The following is a 19,253-nucleotide window of genomic DNA, read 5'->3' on the forward strand; positions in this document are numbered from 1 at the left end:
TGGAAATGTTTAAAGGTGATAGATGATGCGTTACATAGTCAAACAGCAACCATAGCCCAGCATTAACTGATAATCCTCACCTCTTTTGGGAGCAAGGAAATAAAATCTCGTTGAAACTGGGGCTCTATCACTTGCATCATATGTTTCACTTGTGTTGGTTCACAACTATCAATGAGTTCATCTAAAGCAAGTAACTTCTCTGGTCCACTCCAGCTCTATAAGAGAGAAAGATATGTTCAGTGTTTGTACTATTTTAGTATACACTACTTACAAGCTACCTTGAAAAAAAGTGAATATGCTGGATACCCAACGACAGTGTGTTTAGGCTTCCTATGGGTACATACCTTACCCACACAAAATAATTTGTTAGATTTTTTGTGATAATCATTTGAAATTAAGCAAAATAAAATTGATGGAAAATGTTTAGAACCCAAACTCAAGTGCCAATAGAGAAATGTATCTATTGTGTTGATGAGTGTGATCTATGACATTAAAACACAACATGAATAGCTAAAAAATTGTACATCGTTTTAAAACCAATTTAGAATGTGTTGAGAGTGAAGTGATTAATGCAAGAGTACTCACTCCAATGGGTATTCAAATGAAATGTCCAATTTCAGCCATCAAAATTCCACTGTTTCATTAGAAATTTTAAATAGGGTGTGGGAAGAGAACCAAACCAAAAAGCACCAAGTGGCAACTTTCTCTAAAATACATCACTTTGCTTATTGCCCAAAGGTTATTACTACTATATGTTCATCTGCCACAATGTTGTATTTCAGAATCCTGGCTGTAAACCAATATTTGATTTTGTAAACACCAATTTACTAAGTAAACAGGGAATTCTGACTAGTAATTTTCTTACTTCACATTCTTACTAATGGGCAGCATAAAATTTGATGATTTTAAATAGGCACTCATCTGAGAGTACAGCAGATTAGCAGCATCTTTTGCAGAAAAATTAATAACTGAATATATGGCATATCTGACAAGCATGTCTTTCTCAAACTCATCTGTGCTCAACAGATTTTGATTTGTTATGCAAAAACAATTTCAAGAGAAAAAACAATAGAAAACTGATTTAGCAATCAAATTAGAGCATGAAGAGGACAGAAAATGAAACAGCAACAGTGTTTTCTAAGTAGATTTATATTCATATTTTTGAACATATGGGTTCTAGAATAGCATATGCAAGTAAATTAACACATTACATTACAGTTGAAAGGGCTGACTGAAATATGAGAAAGCAAGATAGCTTAGAATTAAGATTCATATACCACCTTAACCTGTGGCTCAAGACATAGATTTGCCATATTGTGCATTATCATTCTTTGGATTTGAAATTAGGGTATATTATTACTGACCATGTACTGCAATGCCTAGACGTAGTGAGGCAAGTTAAGGATAGAGAGAAGTCAGAAAGATGAACTGTGAGTAGAATAGTAATTTACTCTTCTTTATGACGTAAAAAGTTATCTTTGTAGTTTTAAGAATTTTTTTTAATTAACTCATTAGAAATATTAGGAAAATTAGCTCCTGACTTAACACTTTTTGTTGGAAGACATTGGCAAGGTTTGAGGACTGAGATGCGATGTTAGAGGAGACTGAAACCTGAACCATAGCATTCCCTGTTGACAACTGACGAGATGATGTAGACTGGCAGAAGTATGTCTGGGATTTAAAAATTTAAAAATATGTATGTTTTGAAAAACATGATCTCAGTGGAGGTTTCAAAGATGCTCCTATCAACAGCTTTTAGAGCTTTACAATAGGACTCCTTCAGTGGGAATGATCTCAATTGAAAACTATCTATCATACAAACAATAAACCATAGATATCAAAACTATCAGACAAACAATAAACCATACTTCTGAAAATCCTTTTAAGTAAAGTAGTTAGTGTACATACTCAGCAGCTGCTTATCTCATCAGCTGTTTTAAAACTGTTTTGTTTTTTATTCCAAGCCACTAGTTGACACTATCTAGAAATGTTTGCAACATTTAATCTGATCAAACTACTTTTGAATTATAGGAAAACAAAAGAGAAAATACACTGAAGCCACAGTATCTGTATTAGTCTCTCATAACTTTCAAAATCATTCTAATCCAATTCTGTTAGTAATTAATATAGTAAAAATAATTCAAAGAACTTGAATATCAACATTTTGTGCTGTGGCAGATGTTTGCTGTAGTCGTAAATCGATAAAAATTGTTAATGCCCCCTAAATTCTGACGACAGTATTGCACATCAGTTTAAGTATTCCTTACTCTTATCTTTACTGATAAAATACCATGTAGAACTAAACTGAGAGGCACACACTGCCTCCCTCCTCCTCCCCCTCCACAGGGGAAAACAAACTTTAAGACAGTGAAATCTATTCCTTTAGCTTTATAGGTTGGCTAGAGGCAACAACCTTAAGACCCTTCCAAGCAATCAACTGCTAAAAGATGTTTACTCTAGGGAGCTCTCCCGATTGGTCTTCCATGTTTTTAAAAATAAACTGGTAATAATCAGTAAGAGATCTCTGAGGAAAAATATTTTGTGTGGAAAATTTTGTTGCGTGAGTAGTCTTGCCAGATAAATACAACTATATATATTAATGGGGGAATGACATAATTATCTTCATTAGATTAGCATCTCTGTGATCTATAGATTGACCTGTTAGCAAAAAATGGCACACAGCACATTCAGCAGAGACAGAGGGGAAGGAGTAAGTGTGCATTTTGTATAAACAATAACAGTGAACATGTTTGTAAACTAAAAAGTGAAGTAAATAGATGCCAAGCAATGATGCAAAATTTCAAACATTTTTGTTACTGAGCAACTCAAACATTTTAGATTCCTAAAAATGTTCCTGGCAAAAAAGCTCCATTAACCTTCCTCCACATTCATGGGAATGTTGTACCCTGTGAGCATATATGTTGTGATAACTCATGAACCAGTGGCCCTCCAATTATGCAGTTTTAGGACACAGTTACCTAGGCACATGAACACAATTCAGCTAAATTAAAAAAAATGTAATTTAGCATGAAAAATATTTTTTCTGTATTAAAACAGTATGTGGGGAACAAATGTAGCCCAAACATATTGCACTATCCTCTGTTTTAGTAGCTCTGTGTACACATTTGCTTCTAGTGCGAGTATCTTGTACTGTAATAGTTAGCATATGCTAACTGGATAATGGATTGCAGTGACAGGGGTTGCTGCATACAGTTACCCTACGGTAGAAGGTACTCCAGGGAGGTTGGTCCCTTCAAATCCGGGCTTGTTAGGTATCCTCAACACAGTGGACTAATAGTGGCTCTCTGCCTACCACTCTTGAGGGGAATGTATGTCTAGGTATTGTGCTCCAAACACTGCAGACTAACAAGACTCTTGAGGGCATTTTCTGTGCTGCGCAATTCAAGAAGGTGAACAAACAGGCATGATATTCTGCTTCTGATCTTAGAAAAATTATTTGCAACTCTGACAGTAAGTTGTTTTGTGATGACAGCTTATTAGATGACAGTGAAGTTGTGCCAGATCATGTCAGGAGTAGCTCTAAAAAGGAAGACTACATTTCCATTGACTGTTCATCAGGTTCATTTTCAGATGATGAGGAGCTTATGTTCAGCCCTGGTATAAGACTGGAAGAAACATAGTTGGGGATAACTTCACCAGTATTAAGCTTACTGAAGATCTACTTAATGAAAATTTGGCCTATGTTGGAACAATCCAATGAAACAAGCCAGATGTACCAAGTGAGATGCATCCACATTGGAGCAGAGAAAAACTGCGATCGGTGTTCAGGTTTGCTGGGCCACTTACCCTGGCTTCCTATGTTCCAAAGAAGGGCAAGTTGGTAATACTACTATCGACGATGCATCATGACAAGGTTCTAGGAGGAGACAAAAAGAAACCCCACATAATTCTCCATTATGACACTAAAAGTGCTGTCAACAACATGGACCATCTTGCAAGAATATACTCCTGTGGGTGCAAGATAAAAAGGTGGCCAATGTTTCTTTTCTTCAACATGCGTGATGTTGCTGGAATCCCGAGTTCCTTATTTGAGTCAGCAGTGATCCTGCTTGGCACCACACTCAACGAAAACAAGGCACTTATTCCTTGTCAATCTAGGAGAATGACTCGAAGATGCACATATAAAGAGAAGAATCCTTGATATCCATCATCTCACCATGCCCATCAAAGCAGCACTCTAATCCCTTGACTACTATCAAAAACCAGATACCATGGGATCACCACCCTGCAGACTTGGCAGTGGATGCTGCCACATTTGCTTATGATCATTTGACCACAAGAGCTGCAAGCAATGTGGAGAATGCAGTGAATTTGTATGTGCTGACCATGCCACATCAATGCAGGTGTGTGAAAACTGCATGTAGGCTCACACTGAATGAAACTCCAGCTAGTTCTTTCACTTTGCTAGTTAAATAAAGGTTTTTCTCCCTAAAATATTAAAAAATTGTTCTTGATTTCTGAACCCATTTGGGCTATAAAGATGTCAGCCTCACTCCCTCCTTTTTTTCCTCCCACTCCTGTTTTTGTGCCTTACTATCAAGAAGCATTTATATAATATTTAACATTGTAATAGTAAAGACCACTATATGGACTAAAAACACATATTGTGGACTAGCTGGGTGGAGGCAATTAGATCTCTTTCCTACTCTGAGCATATTCATACTTTGACCTGCTCTAGGTTTAATCTAGGTTATTACTTTTTAGAGTGCTGTTGAATTCTTTTAGTGGTTGAAAGGTGTGTCTTACAGAGATACCTGAAGATGGAGAGAAGGGGCTCTTCCTGATCTACTTTTGGGAGGGTGAACCAGTGTGTTGGTTTTGCTATTGAAAACACTGTCTTCAGTTCCCTCAAACATTTATTTGGATTGCATAAACGTAGTGTGCAGGGCAAAACATAACTATGTTGACTGAAGCTGTCATGGGATAAGAGGGAGGGTCCTCTCATGGATTGGTAACTGGTTAAAAGATAGGAAACAATGGATAGGAATAAATGGTCAGTTTTCAGAATGGAGAGAGGTAAATAGTGGTGTCCCCCAGGGGTCTGTACTGGGACCAGTCCTATTCAACATATTCGTAAATGATCTGGAAAAAGGGGTAAACAGGGAGGTGGCAAAATTTGCAGATGATACAAAACTACTCAATATAGTTAAGTCCCAGGCAGACTGCGAAGAGCTACAAAAGGATCTTTCAGAACTGGGTGACTGAGCAACAAAATGGCAGATGAAATTCAATGTTGATAAATGCAAAGTAGTGCACATTGGAAAACATAATCCCAACTATACATATAAAATGATGGGGTCTAAATTAGCTATTACCACTCAAGAAACTGATCTTGGAGTCATTGTGGATAGTTCTCTGAAAACATCCACTCAATGTGCAGCAGCAGTCAAAAAAGCAAACAGAATGTTGGGAATCATTAACAAAGGGATAGATAAAACAGGAACTATCATACTGCCTTTATATAAATCCATGCTACGCCCACATCTTGAATACTGTTTGCAGATGTGGTCGCCACATCTCAAAAAAAAAAGATATATTGGAATTAGAAAAGGTTCAGAAAAGGGCAACAAAAATTATTAGGGGCACGGAACGCCTTCCATATGAGGAGAGATTAATAAGACTGGGATTTTTCAGTTGGAAAAGAGAAGACTAGGGGGAGATGACAGAGGTCCATAAAATCATTACTGGTGTGGAGAAGATAAATAAGGAAGTGTTATTTACTCTGTCTCATAACACAAGAACTAGGGATCACCAAATGAAATTAATAGGCAGCAGGTTTAAAACAAACAAAAGGAAGTATTTCTTTACACAACACACAGTCAACCTGTGGAACTCCTTGCCAGAGGATGTTGTGAAGGACAAGACTATACCAAGGTTCAAAAAAGAACTAGATAAATTCATGGAGGATAAGTCCATCAATGGCTATTAGCCAGGATGGGCAGGGATGGTGTCCCTAGGCTCTGTTTGCCAGAAGCTGGGAATAGGTGACAGGGGACGGACCACTTGATGATTACCTGTTCTATTCATTGCCGCTGGAGTACCTGGCATTGGCCACTGTCAGAAAAGAGGATACTGGGCTAAATGACCCTTTGGTCTGACCCAGTATGGCCGTTCTTATGTTCTTAAGGAAGGCAGTCTTTGATATGATGTGCCTGTCCAAGTGAGGACTTTCTACTCAAATACCAGAACCTTGAATTGGATCTGAAAGTGCGTGGGAAGACAGTATAGGTTGTAGAACACTGGCATGATATATGGTCAAGCGCTTGTTCTGCTTAGGAGATGGACCACTGTGTTGTACCTGTTACAGTTTCTTCATGAACATCGTGTTTAGGTGGAGGTAACGAGAACTGCAGAATACCAGAGAGGAAGTGACGAATGTGTGAATTACTGTGGCTAGGTCTCGATCTGAAAGAAATAGTCTCTTTGCCAGAAGTGGCCAGAAGCTGGACACTATCATAGCTGCTGAGAGCAAACACTCAGTTACAGGCAAAGTGATGGTGCTTACCGGCTCCTCAAAGTGATTACCTCTGCTGATTGACATTATTATGCATAGAAAAAGACTTTCCAATCCCAATGTGTGCCAGATTCCCACCTCTCTTCATTTAAATGAGGAGGTTTCACAAACTTTGCCCATGTTAGATAAATGCCCCCTTACCACAATAGTATATAAGTGGGAAAAGTTTAGGGAGAGAGTAAAGAAGGGATTAATATTTGATGTAATTCTGCCTCCAGATGAACTTGGCAGGAACTGGATTTTTGGTTTCATGAGGAATTTCACTTTCAAAATTTGCAAGACAGAATTAAAACATTTTTTAGGTTGCCAAAATTATATATGATATAAAATGGAATATCTAAAGATTCCGTTTCAAAAAGAGTGAATGTTGAATGAACTGGATGTTTCAACCTTATTGAAATGTTTCTTTTCAACTTTTCTTTCAAAACAAATTAATGTTGGAATTGACACATTAATCAAAAGCAAAACATTTTGCAGAAATCAATATTTACTGATTGGAAATTTTCGATGGAACCTTTTCCCCATCAGCTCTACTCTCTGTCTCCCCAACTGCATTATGTCTTATCTGATTGTGTCCTTTAAATTATAGGCTTCTTGAGGCAGAGACTTTCTTTTAGTTGTCATGTTCAAAGCACTGAGCTCAGGTCAAATAGTAAATGAAAAGACTTCATAGAACATTTTAGTGTTCTTAAAAGATTCAGACATTAGCTTGAAAATTCAAATGAATGGGAATATACAGTTAATAGAACTCAAATAACTATAACTCTTCTTCAGTGCCACCCACACTATCCTCAGAACAGATGTATGAGACCAGGATACGAAGTTGTAAGACCAGGAGACAAATCCTCAAACAATGCACATCTCAAATGAAGCAGTGACTCTAGAAATTGTAAAGTGATCTTATCGAACTATTTCAATCAAGTTCATAGAGATTGTATGCCACTATAGCATTTAAAGCAAAATGTACACTAATTACAGGAAACCATTTGTGTCTTATTTTGAACCATTCAGAGTAGATGGAAAAGAAAATCTCTGTTCATCAGAAATGACTGATTCAAGACAAGTGTTTGAGACAAATCCCCCTAATTATACAGAATTATGTTGTACTGAAACTGATCATTAATATCTGAGGCTATAAAACTCTTAATGGCTGAACTAAAATTTATGTAGTTGATACACCTGTGCACCAGGTGGATGACAAATCAAATCACACTTACGTAGCAGAAATATACATTCAAAACCAAAGTCGTATATTCCAGAGTTTCTTGATTCTACAAGCAGCAACATAAATAAAGTGGATTTAAGATATTCCCAGCTCCACGCTATGAACTACTTGAAGTCCTTACAATCAGAAGTCCTTCATCAAAATGTCTCCATCTTACTCACTTGGTAGACAGGAATATTGGATGGCAGATTGGCAGGAGATGGACAGGCATTAAGGTTGCATGGGCACCAAGAACTGTGTATTTCCAATCCTTTGTAAAATTTTCTTTCAAAGAGTAATCTCATTTTGACTTCCAGGCAAAGCTTACAAGCTTTTGACAAAACTGCGAAGTTTTCTTAGAGTTTTTTCCATAATATAAGATTGTAAGAGTGACACTATCAGTGCATGCTCAGAAACTGCACCATCTTAAGTAATTTTTAACTATACTTTGTGCAAGTTTTTATTTTCCTACAGAGAAATAAAGGTAAGTGCCCTTAGAGGAGTCAAGGAGATGTGACTTTAAACCTGAAGGCCAAGAGTTTCAAAAGTTAGGCTCCAAAATAATTGGCTTGATTTTCAAAAGTGCTGAACACCTATTGCTCCAACTGAAGTAATCAGTGGGAACTTCTGCATGATCAGTACTTCTGAAAATCAGGTCACTTATTTAGGAGCCTAAATCATGATTTAGAAACCTAACTTTAGGCTCTCTTTTTGAAATCATGACCTAAAACATTAGTTTAAATGTCTAGTTACATTTTTATTAAGAGCAGATTTATTGGTTACTGAAACAGTTTTTCTGTAGGCTAATATATGTATCTAACAAGTGTCATTCATAACAATCTTCAACCAAAAAGGGACCTCATTTTGCAGTCCTGACCAGCAAAATTCCCATTGACTAACAGCCTCTTCCTTTCCCATCTCTTCCTATGCACTCAGAAAATATTCAGCCTCCCACTTCACATATTCTTGTTTTTCAGGGATTATAAATTCTAATTCTATAGTATGAGACAATATATTCATGTAATGTTTAAGAAAAGTTTTGTACATGAATTCTAATAGTTCATGGATTAGGGACCCAATCTTATGGGGAGCCAAAGGCTTCTGTATAGATTATTTAGGTTAATCTTTCTATCTACCCAATGCGACTCAGTGCTCAGTCTAGAAGATACCATCAGAAATGCTTAGTTTTGCATTCTCAAACTGTGAATTTGTGTTTCCAGAGATAACATGCTTGTTAACAGCAAAATTGTTTTTAAATAAATATATAGAGGTGAGAAATAACAGACCTCAACCCTATTGTCCCTCTGCAAATTTGTGTACACAGAGTCAATCCCTTACTTCTCTCTAAAAGTGCAAAGTTTCAAAAAGTTCAATGAATAGAAGATTGTTGGAGGCGGAATAGATCTGGACAAGGAGAAGAAGTCTGGAGATAAATGTGAGAAGGGAGGGACAGGCAGTAGAAACAAAGTGAAACTGTTTGAGCAGCATATTCCAGAAGTCTTGAGGTCTTTCTGAGTGTAGCCTTCATTGATTTGAGATCTACCATACCATTCTCTCACTAAAAGGGAAAACCTATCATGACAGAAGGCCGTAAAATATTTGGGAATATTTTAATGAAGTTCCTTTACCTGTGGGTAAGACAGGCATGCATGCAAAATGCAAACAGTGCAACAAAGAAATGCAAGGCCTGGTTACCTGAATGAAACATCATCATGAGAAGTGTTCCTTCTCAGGAGGAAGTTGTGTTGAAGATGATGAAAGGAACATGTCTGAACCTGCAGGATCTTCAGGTTAGTAAACTTTTTTATTTCATACTTCTTTCTTAAGGGCTGCCTGTCTTCCTTCTGGACTATTCTTGAGTTCTCATGTTTGAGCAAAAAATATAGTTGTTACTCTATAGTACTATCATTTTAGATGCAGTTGTGATAAAAAATAAATAGCTGAAATAGGGAGATCTTCCTTTTACAATTTCACCTTTAAAGTAGTACTGGGTGTCAGGGAATGCAATGAGTAATACTAAATGAGCAGTATTGTAGTAATAATTAAATAACTGCATTGACTTATTTTGTTTAGGAGAATCCATCCTCAACGCACACGATTCTGAAGACTATCCACCTTCAAGATTACCATCATTTTCTATAGTTTCAGAGTTATCTGCCAATGATAGTGTTTCATTCACATCATGTACGTCACATAGCCACAGTATATCACCTGTAGCAAAAAGGAAAAAAAAATCTCCATCATCCAGAAACAACCATGGGTACGTTTGTGAGAAGAACCAGCAGATTACAAAAAGAGGTAATTGATGAAAAAATTGCCCGGTTTATTTATGCAAAACTCTCCTTTCTGTATGATTGAGAACCCACACTTCATTAACATGGTTCTGTCATTAAGACCAGGACACAGTCCACCCAACAGAGCAGATGTCGCTGGCAAATTGCTGGGTAAAGTGTATGAAAGAGAAAATGAGCAGTGTGCAAAAGGTTTAGAGGGTAAAACTGTTAACCTGAGTCTTGATAGGTGGAGCAATGTCCACAATGATCCTGTTGTATGTGCTTGTGTGACAACAGAAGAAGGGAATGTCTTCCTTACAGAAACAATTGATACATCAGGAAATGCACACACAGCAGAATGCTTAAAGAAGTAGCAGTAAAAGCTATAACAAAATGAAAAATAATTAAAATGTCTAGTATGCAGCTTAGTCGCAGATAATGCTGCAAATGTATCCAAGATGAGAAGAATTTATTTAGAAGAGAGTCCCACGCTAATAACATACAGTTGCAGTGCTCTCTTGATGCACCTCCTACCCAAAGACTTCAGTGTTCCAGAAATAAAGGCTAGTGTTGTTGAAATTGCAAAATACTTCCGTAGCAACCACTTTGCAGCAGCTGCTCTGAAAAAAGTAGGAGGAACCAAGCTAACTCTCTCACAAGACGTGCAGTGGAACTCAGTAGTGGATTGTTTTGAGCACTATATTAAGAACTAGCCTAATCTGATGATGAATTGTGAACAAAATCATGAAAAAATAGATGACACTGTCACGGCCAAAGTTCTCAACATTGGGCTTAAGAGAAATGTTGAACACATACTGAGTACCCTGAAGCCTATTTCTGTAGCCTTGAACAAAATGCAGGGAAATAGCTGTTTTATTGCTGACACTGTTGAAATTTGAAAGGAACTGAGTGAGATCTTAAAAAGAGACATATGCAATGACAGAGTTAAATTACAAGCATGAACAAAAACGAATGGGACAAGCACTATCTCCACCTCATTTTCTTGCCAATATTCTCAATACTCGGTACCAGGGTCAAACCTTAACTGCTGAAGAAGAGGAGTTGGCTGTGATATGGACATCCAGCAATCATCCCTCAATAATGCAACTATAATAAACTTCAGAGCTAAGGGTGAACCATTCAAGAAATATATGTTTGCTGATGATGTTTTAAAGAAAGTCACACCAGTGAACTGGTGGAAGTCACTTAAGCACTTGGATTCAGAGACTGTTGAAGTGATAATCTCACTTTTAACAGTAGTAGCTTCTTCTGCCGATGTAGAAAGAATATTTTCTTCCTTTGGACTACTTCATTCCAAATTGAGAAATCGTTTGGGACCTGAAAAAGCAGGAAAGCTTGTTTTTCTTTTCCAGATTAGGAACAATCAGGAAGATGAAGGTGAAGACGACTGAGTTAACTGCAGAAGCCAATATTTTAAATTTCTCATGTTGACCTGGCTGACATAGTCAATTTAATATATTTTTTTTAATATTTCCTTTAACTATTTTAGTTAAAAACAATTTTAACAAAAGCAAACTTGATTTTTAAAAACTTGAATGTTTAACTAAATTCAAAAATTCATATGCTTGTTTTGTCAAAATATTATGTTTGCTGTTGAAGAAAAAATCCAGAATACATAACGTTGTTATTTTACTTAAATAACTCAATTTAAATGTCTGTCTGGTGATGTTCTCCTCCTAATACAGCATGGCAAGAAAATCCTTCAAATATTAATGATTAACCTGTTGAATTGGAGATACTTCACCTCCCAATGACTTCATTAATATCTGCTTCAATTACCTTTGGTAAATGAAACAACAAATCATTCATTTTCTGATATAGCTGTAAAACTAATCTGAAAAGTTTTCAGTATAAATCACTTAAAAAATGTATAGTGCGTACCTTCTAAAAATGAAACCTACATCTATCTCTGAGTTGTGAAGAATATGTATTTAGGTTATAACAACCAACAAGAATGCACTTTTATGTAGAAATCCATGATTAAATTGAGTCTTCCTGACTAGTGATTTAAATCATGATTTAAATCAAATCCACCCTGTTGTTTTTTGTATGTAGTTATAGACTATGTGAAAAAGTAAACCAAGTACTTAAAATTACCAATAAAATACCTCTGTTGTGAAACAAACTAACTTTTGATAACAGAAAGGCTTTCAGATGATTAATATTCAGGAGCTGTGTTGACGTATCTGTGGTGTCTAGAAAGAAGCACATGTACCATTAAAATCTTATTCTTGTGGATAAAAAACATCTTTCTAGGAAAAAACATCACAAAAGCATACCTTTAACAACTGAATTTGAATACTTATTGCTGCAAATCATTTAGTCTTCTCCACTTCACTTCAAAGTATGAGTTTTGTATGAATAGATTACATATTTATAATTTATGAAGGAAGAGGCTTTTACTTTTTTTTTTAAGGGCAAGAATTTGCATCTGAGATTAGTTACATAATGAAATTATCATCAAATGATGCACACTGAGCATAAAGTTATAAAAAATGATTTTTGCCTAAAACAGTGTGTCAGTAAGTTTACATTGAAGCTGTAAAAGTTATTGCTGATAATAACGGAAGCAATTTTTATATTTTCATTGGTCCATCTCTTCTTTTTAAACTGTTACAGAAGTAATGTTCAGAAACAAAAACATATTGCTTTATTGTTAATCAGTGGGTAGTTTTTTCATATTTTTAAACACACAGCAATAGACATCTATAGATATTCTACTTCCGTTGCATTAATTCAGGGGTGGCCAACCTGTGGCTCCGGAGCCACATGTGGCTCTTCAAAAGTTAATATGCGGCTCCTTGTATAGGCACCAGCTCCGGAGCTGCAGCTACAGGCGCCAACTTTCCAATGTGCTGGGGGTGCTCACTGCTCAACCCCTGGCTCCGCCACAGGTCCTTGCCCCCACTCCATCCCTTCCCACCCCCTCCTCTGAGCCTGCCGTGCCCTTGTTCTTCCCTCTCCCCACCTCCTGCACGCCACAAAACAGCTGCCGTGGGTGGGAGGCACTGGGAGTGGGGGGAGGGGGAAGCTGATTGAGGGCTGCTGACATGTTACTGTGGCTCTTTGGCAACGTACATTGGTAAATTCTGGCTCCTTCTCAGGCTCAGGTTGGCCACCCCTACATTAATTACTATTCGTGCATACCATTTTATTTACAGACTCTTTGTCAGTGTTGTTTTTCTTGTAGACATTGTTGACCAGACCATTTGAAGGGAGAAAAAAGTTCTCTTTGCTCTTCTTTTCAACTGTACAAATATGCACAACCCAAGAATGTGATTAAAACACAGAATGGTAAGAATGAACATTGAGTTTCCTTTTCATCAGAAATATATTTTGTCAAATAACTAAGTTTTTAAAATATTATAAACTAGAGTTCCCTCTATTCCATTTAAATTATCAGATTTCTGATAAATTTAGCATCATATTCACACAGAGACTAACCATGCACTAATGCTTACAAGCCTCAAAATGAACATGTCTTTTGTTAAATTGAGGCCACAATGGCAGCAGTGGTAACCTGCTGGATAGATTTTGCAGAAAATATCAAAGTACTTAACAGTAGAGTTTATTTTGGTAGCAAACCCAAGAAAGCAAACATTTTGTGAATTTGTACAGTAACTAGCTGGAATGGAAAACTTATTTCCTTTAAAGTTGGTGCTCATTTATTTTGTCAGGACTACATGGAATCAATGACAGAGACTTTGGGGGTACATTAAACTGGCTGTTTTTTCTTAAATCATGAAGGTGAACCATTCCAGATGGTTATTTAGTCTCACGCTCTAGTTGCTGGTTACCTGAAACATTTTCAGCCATTCTTGAAGTCCTGTAGGTGGCTGGACAGATGTAATCCGGCGCCGCTGTTGTCCTTGGCCATTGGCTGCTCTCAGGTCCCCAAAAGTAGTAGGTGTTGCTGAACATGGCACAAGCCCAGTAGTGCTATGATACAAATAAGTGAAAGTCACAGAAATTATTGCATTATGAAAAATAAAATGTTTATATACTTAAAATGCTTTAGTACAGCAGTTACAAATCAGAATTAATAAAAAATAATGTTTTGATTTTTATGTGAAATTACCCAGGCAACAACAGTTTGAACTTTGTCATTCAAGGAGTCAGTTTCCTCACTCTCATCAGTACAGCTGTTTATATCATTCTAGTGTTCATGAAAAAAATGGGTAGCATCCACTGAAGGCCAAATGAATACCACTCCATCAACTGGCCAGAAGGGAGTGCTTATGTAAGAGATGCAGTAAGAATATATCCTTTCACTCCAGGAAGACCAAGTTTCCTGTGTGCCTGGTGTCCGGTGATGTGGAAAGCAGGAGTTCACAGGTCTCAACTGTAATGGTAAAACATGTTGCTGCCTCATTGCCAAACAACAAAATAATCCATTATCTAAGTCCTTGATATATTTTGTTAGCAAGAGACTATTAATATTTTATAATGATAACAGAATAGTTTAACTTCAATATATTTTACTGTATTTTAAAAGTTTGCATATTGATGGATTAACACCAACCTCACAATTTTGGGGGCAGGGGGAGCTGGGAGGCAGTAGTTTTGCCCCATCTACACACAGTTTTCTCACTCACATATTTAAAAGATCAGACACAGGAATATATGTTTCTGCCTTGTGTGTCTTTTTTCCTTCTTTCCTCAACTCCATCCCATGTGACTGGTCTAAACTCCTAGAGAAGTCTACCACAGTAATGTTGTCCAGCCTTCAATTTTCTCTCACCTTATCTTGTAAATGAAGCATTTTACATGATGTATCTGACTGATATAGTCCCTACTTATGTATCTTGGATCACCTATTTAAACCATAGTTATCTGTACTAACTATTGCAAAAGATGTAGAATTCAAATACACTGGAGATTCCTAAATATTTTGCTTTAATATATTTAATATTTTGCAGTAAATCTAGTCCTTTAGCTAATTTGCTCTTCACGATTTCACTGGACAGAGCATTGTTGTAAACTGATGCAATATAGATTTATAACTAACATTTATTTTAACTCTAATTTTGTTTTATTTTATTGTTCTATTTTTTCTCCAGCATGTACCAAAAACTTGCATGAACTGATGAAGTTTAAAGACGGATAAGAACAGGTTTATTTCTTTACTTGATATTTCAGTAAGTTCTAATGTAAACAAAAGCTAATACGGAGCACTTTGTTTCACAGAACACTGTCGTCTTTTAAGGACATTCAGCTAATGCAAATAACCCAATGGGTTTTTTTACGTGTGTAAACAAACCCCAGGTTCATCAGACCTGTGAGTCTTTCCTTCTAACAACAAGGAGAACATACAGAAACATTGAGATGCAAGAATTAAATCATTTTACCTAAACAATATTAAATATAATATGATCAAATGACTCAAAAGATCAAATCATAAGACTGTCCTATATTATTTATGAAAAGGGTTTTTTCCTGTATATAAACTCAACCTTCTGAATTCCAGTGGAAAGAAGACTTAAAAGTCATGCTTTTAAGTTAATCCATAATACTTTTAAAATGAATGACTTTTCTAATTCTGTTCACCCCTGAGCAGAGGGCGAGCAAAAAGCCAATCCAACACTTCAGTTCCAAAATAAGACTGTGAATGAAGCTTATGTGGGATTTAACTGGTGCATACGACTTGTACTGGTCCTGTGCACAGAAGCTGAATTCTACCCTTGGTGTGGGTGAACAAGCAAAGGCTATGTGTGTTTCTGAGAGACACTATTTTCACATCTTCTCAACTATCATCAGTATGACTGAATATGGTCAGCTTTTCTAGAAGGTAAGTATCTATAGAGGCTTGCTTTTGAATGTTGGTGATAAAATGGGTTAGAAAATTAGAAACTTGTTATAAACAACATGAAATATAAATGCTGTCTTTAGGTTACAGGCATTAAAATACATATTTTAAGTAAATAAAATGTTTGGTGGCTGTTTATTTTAATATAGGGGATGTTATACCTTTATTTAAATGTCTTTCACTGCTACATTGGACTTTTTAGTCAGAACTGCAATAATCCACAACAGAAACTAAAAGCAAAATCTTTTTCCTTTGCAATCACATTAAACATGATCTTTGTTCATACTTTATTCTTTTTGTGTTTAGAACTTTCTGAATGTTTGTTTTCATTCTATTAAAACATAGTCGCATGTTCTAGGAAGCTGGACAAGTAACAACAGTTCCTCTGAAAACAAGTACATATATTTTGACAAATAGTATACTTTACTGAATTGTCTTTTTTGTGAACACCAAGGACTGTGTTATGTGAGGAACTGTTACAGAAAGAGGCAGGTTTTTGGCAGCATGAGTTCAGAAAACTGAGAAGAATTGAAAAAAATAATACACCAACTAGAGAGATCTGGAAGTCAGAATGGTTATATTTGCTCACTAATAAGATAAGGTCTGTTGTTCTTTAATGTTGCCATTTACAAAATCAAAGACCAAACACAGAACATTTCTCACATTTTCTGAACTTTTCATTTGTGCAATAACCCTCTTAAAAGGAGAGATGTATAAAATGTAATTTACACTTTTAAGATACATCCACAGTGACGTATTCAAGAACTGACTTCCTAAGCCAATTTTAAGTGGAAAGTAGCAGGAAAAGTTTTACAATGATACAAATTCCAAAATGATGGAATGTAGCAGGACATCAGAGAACAATTATATCTAGTTGTTATGGCAACTACAGGAAACACTGAGCATACTGTAATGTATGCATATAGAACATTTAAAATCTTATCTTTAGCAAATAAAATATACTTGCTGATTCAGAAATTGCCCTATTCTGCTCCCTTACTCATGTTGATTATTATCTTACTCTGCAAGGAATCTCACTGAAATAAATGGAACTACTTGTGCATTAACATACTAATCAACATGAGTAAGGGAGAAGAATGGGGACTCAGTAATACCATATTGTAGGTAGCAAGCATTTTTTTGTAATTTGCTTAGAATCATATGTTCAATTCTGCCTACATAAATTTCCACTCAAGTATTTCACTTGCCTTAGTAAATTGATACATTTGATCATATTTTGTAAAAGCCTTTCTTTTTAGAAGTTCTTACCATTAAGTCCCTTTTAAAACTGTATTGATTTCACACTTTATTTTGAGGGATGCTTCTGCCCTGTAGAAAGCTCTTCGGAGATGGGCAATATATTAGAAATTGAAAGCAAACCTCAAGAGAAGAAATACAACTTTGGCTACTCTATTGAAACTCAACTTCAGTTTCCATAATTTTAACCACCTGAACTCTACATGCTAATAGGGATAATACCACCAGTTCTCTTCTCTAGTGTTAACATTTAAGATGAGCTATGATTCAGGTTGAGCAGCTGGAAAGACAGGATGTACACATAAAAATCATGACCAGGTCATGTTATTACATTTAATTACCTCGTGTATTCTGAGACTTTGCAGGGTTTCTTTCCCAGAGAGAAAGAACGGACCTCGGAGCCATGGTCCAACTTTCTCTTCATCTGCAAGGTGGGGAGGGGAAAAAAAACCCCAAAGATTTAGTTGTATGACCAGCATAAATCATGTCTGTAATATCTAAAATGAACACATTTTTCCTTTTACTTTAATTCTGAATTTTCGTAAGAAACCTCCATTAATAAAATAATGTTCTAGTTTACAACTAGAAGTAACAAAATGTGAAATAGTTTTAATGAATAAGTATCTATTTTATGACTAAAGTGTTATAACATTTTTACTTTGGGGACTACATATACTTAAAACTACTATCTTACTTTTTATTTGGATATAACTATCTAAAGGTTTATTTAAAAAACTGATCTTTGTGAAGTTTCTAGAAAGAATTTCATCCCTATTATTTCAGTTTCATAGCTATTATAACTGTAAAGTCTGAAAATGAGAAGTGGGTTACATTTTGGATAGTCTCTGTGCACTGTAGACCAAATGTATATTTTAGGCATTAAGACAAAAAAAAATGTCAAATACTTAAAAATGACTCATCTTAACATTTTTAATTTAACATTTCAAACATTTATTAAATGACATTGATTAAAACGAAATGACTTAAAGAGGACACTGACATTTTTACAAAAAGGGGTAGAATGAAGAAGAATAAATCTAGCCTAGAATGTTACCCACAATTAGATACGATCAAAAAACAAATAATGAGCAGGGCAGCCGTTAAAAGGAGAAGCAAGTCTGCAAAAATTACCAAAGAGATGGAAACCAGTGAAAGGCATGTTCATCCAGCCAAACAAATAGGGATTACTTGCTGCATATGCTGGTAATCTTCAACCACAGATTTTTGGACTCAACTAAGAAGTCATTTTATGCCAAATAAAGATGTGTTTTTATTGTAGGGAAAACATTTTATCCATTAGTAGAGCAACAACAGCTATTAGCTGCAGAATGTATAAATTACCTGTGTATCAATTTGGACCTTAAATATTTGTGAGGGTTTTTAGCTTCTCTAATTTAATCTGTTAAAATGAATGGTTTTAAGTTGATATCTAGGATATATAATGCTAAGTGGTTCTCTGTTTTTTAAAATGTTGCAGATGTTATAATTTCATCTTTATGATTGGATTCAACCATTTATTGTACCAGTCTTCCCTCCTAAAATGAATTGGATTCTGTATAGCTATAAAAAATGTTTGCATTAGAAACATTTTCCTTCAAAATACACAGACATTTACATGTCACTTAATAAACATTCAATAAAGCTTTTGTATTTTGTTCCATTAGTAATTAAAAAAAAGGACTACTAAGGTTATACATACTCATTAAAAAAGAAAAACAGCTTGCCTTATAGCTAAACCTTGTTTTCTTGCCCATACCTCATGTGGGACACAATAACCATGTCACCATAAACACATTAAACAGAACAACAAACAAACCAAAAAACACATAAATCCCAAATGCAAGAACCAACCCGACCCACCCTCCCCCACTGCCCCCCAAATTGTTCTAATCAACACTGAGAATAATGGAGACCATCTTTTATCATTGTACAGGAGTAAGACAGCAAAACCACTGGAGGCATAAATCTCATTTGTTTTAGTATAACACCATACTAGAGAAATCTTATAGTAGGAATCTTAAGGAAGTATTTTAATGTTATAGGAAGTTTTTAATCTCAGTTAAAAATTAAACTGATTTTCCTGAGAGAATATCCTCACACCAATGCTTATATTTATCTTCTAGTTTCCTCTCTCTCTCAAAAAAAAGAGATTTACTT

The 19,253-nt window shown here is 35.8% G+C and overlaps 1 protein-coding gene across 7 annotated transcripts in view; it reads right to left on the reverse strand.

The window, feature by feature from the left end:
* Positions 1 to 19,253, reverse strand: part of FBXW7 (F-box and WD repeat domain containing 7) — a 281,687-nt gene that overhangs the window by 27,771 nt on the left and 234,663 nt on the right. For all 7 annotated transcript variants that reach the window (XR_004645843.1, XM_034771528.1, XM_034771529.1 and 4 more), the window contains 3 exons: positions 17,438 to 17,520; positions 13,831 to 13,972; positions 81 to 215 (listed from right to left, as the gene is read on the reverse strand). Coding sequence is in view for 6 of the 7 variants with exons in the window: in XM_034771528.1 (XP_034627419.1) it covers positions 81 to 215; positions 13,831 to 13,972; positions 17,438 to 17,520 (360 nt within the window). In the remaining variant the exon portion in view is untranslated. The remainder of the gene's footprint in view (positions 1 to 80; positions 216 to 13,830; positions 13,973 to 17,437; positions 17,521 to 19,253) is intronic.

The sequence above is a fragment of the Trachemys scripta genome, chromosome 5, assembly GCF_013100865.1.
Source record: "Trachemys scripta elegans isolate TJP31775 chromosome 5, CAS_Tse_1.0, whole genome shotgun sequence".
Lineage (NCBI taxonomy): Eukaryota > Metazoa > Chordata > Testudines > Emydidae > Trachemys > Trachemys scripta.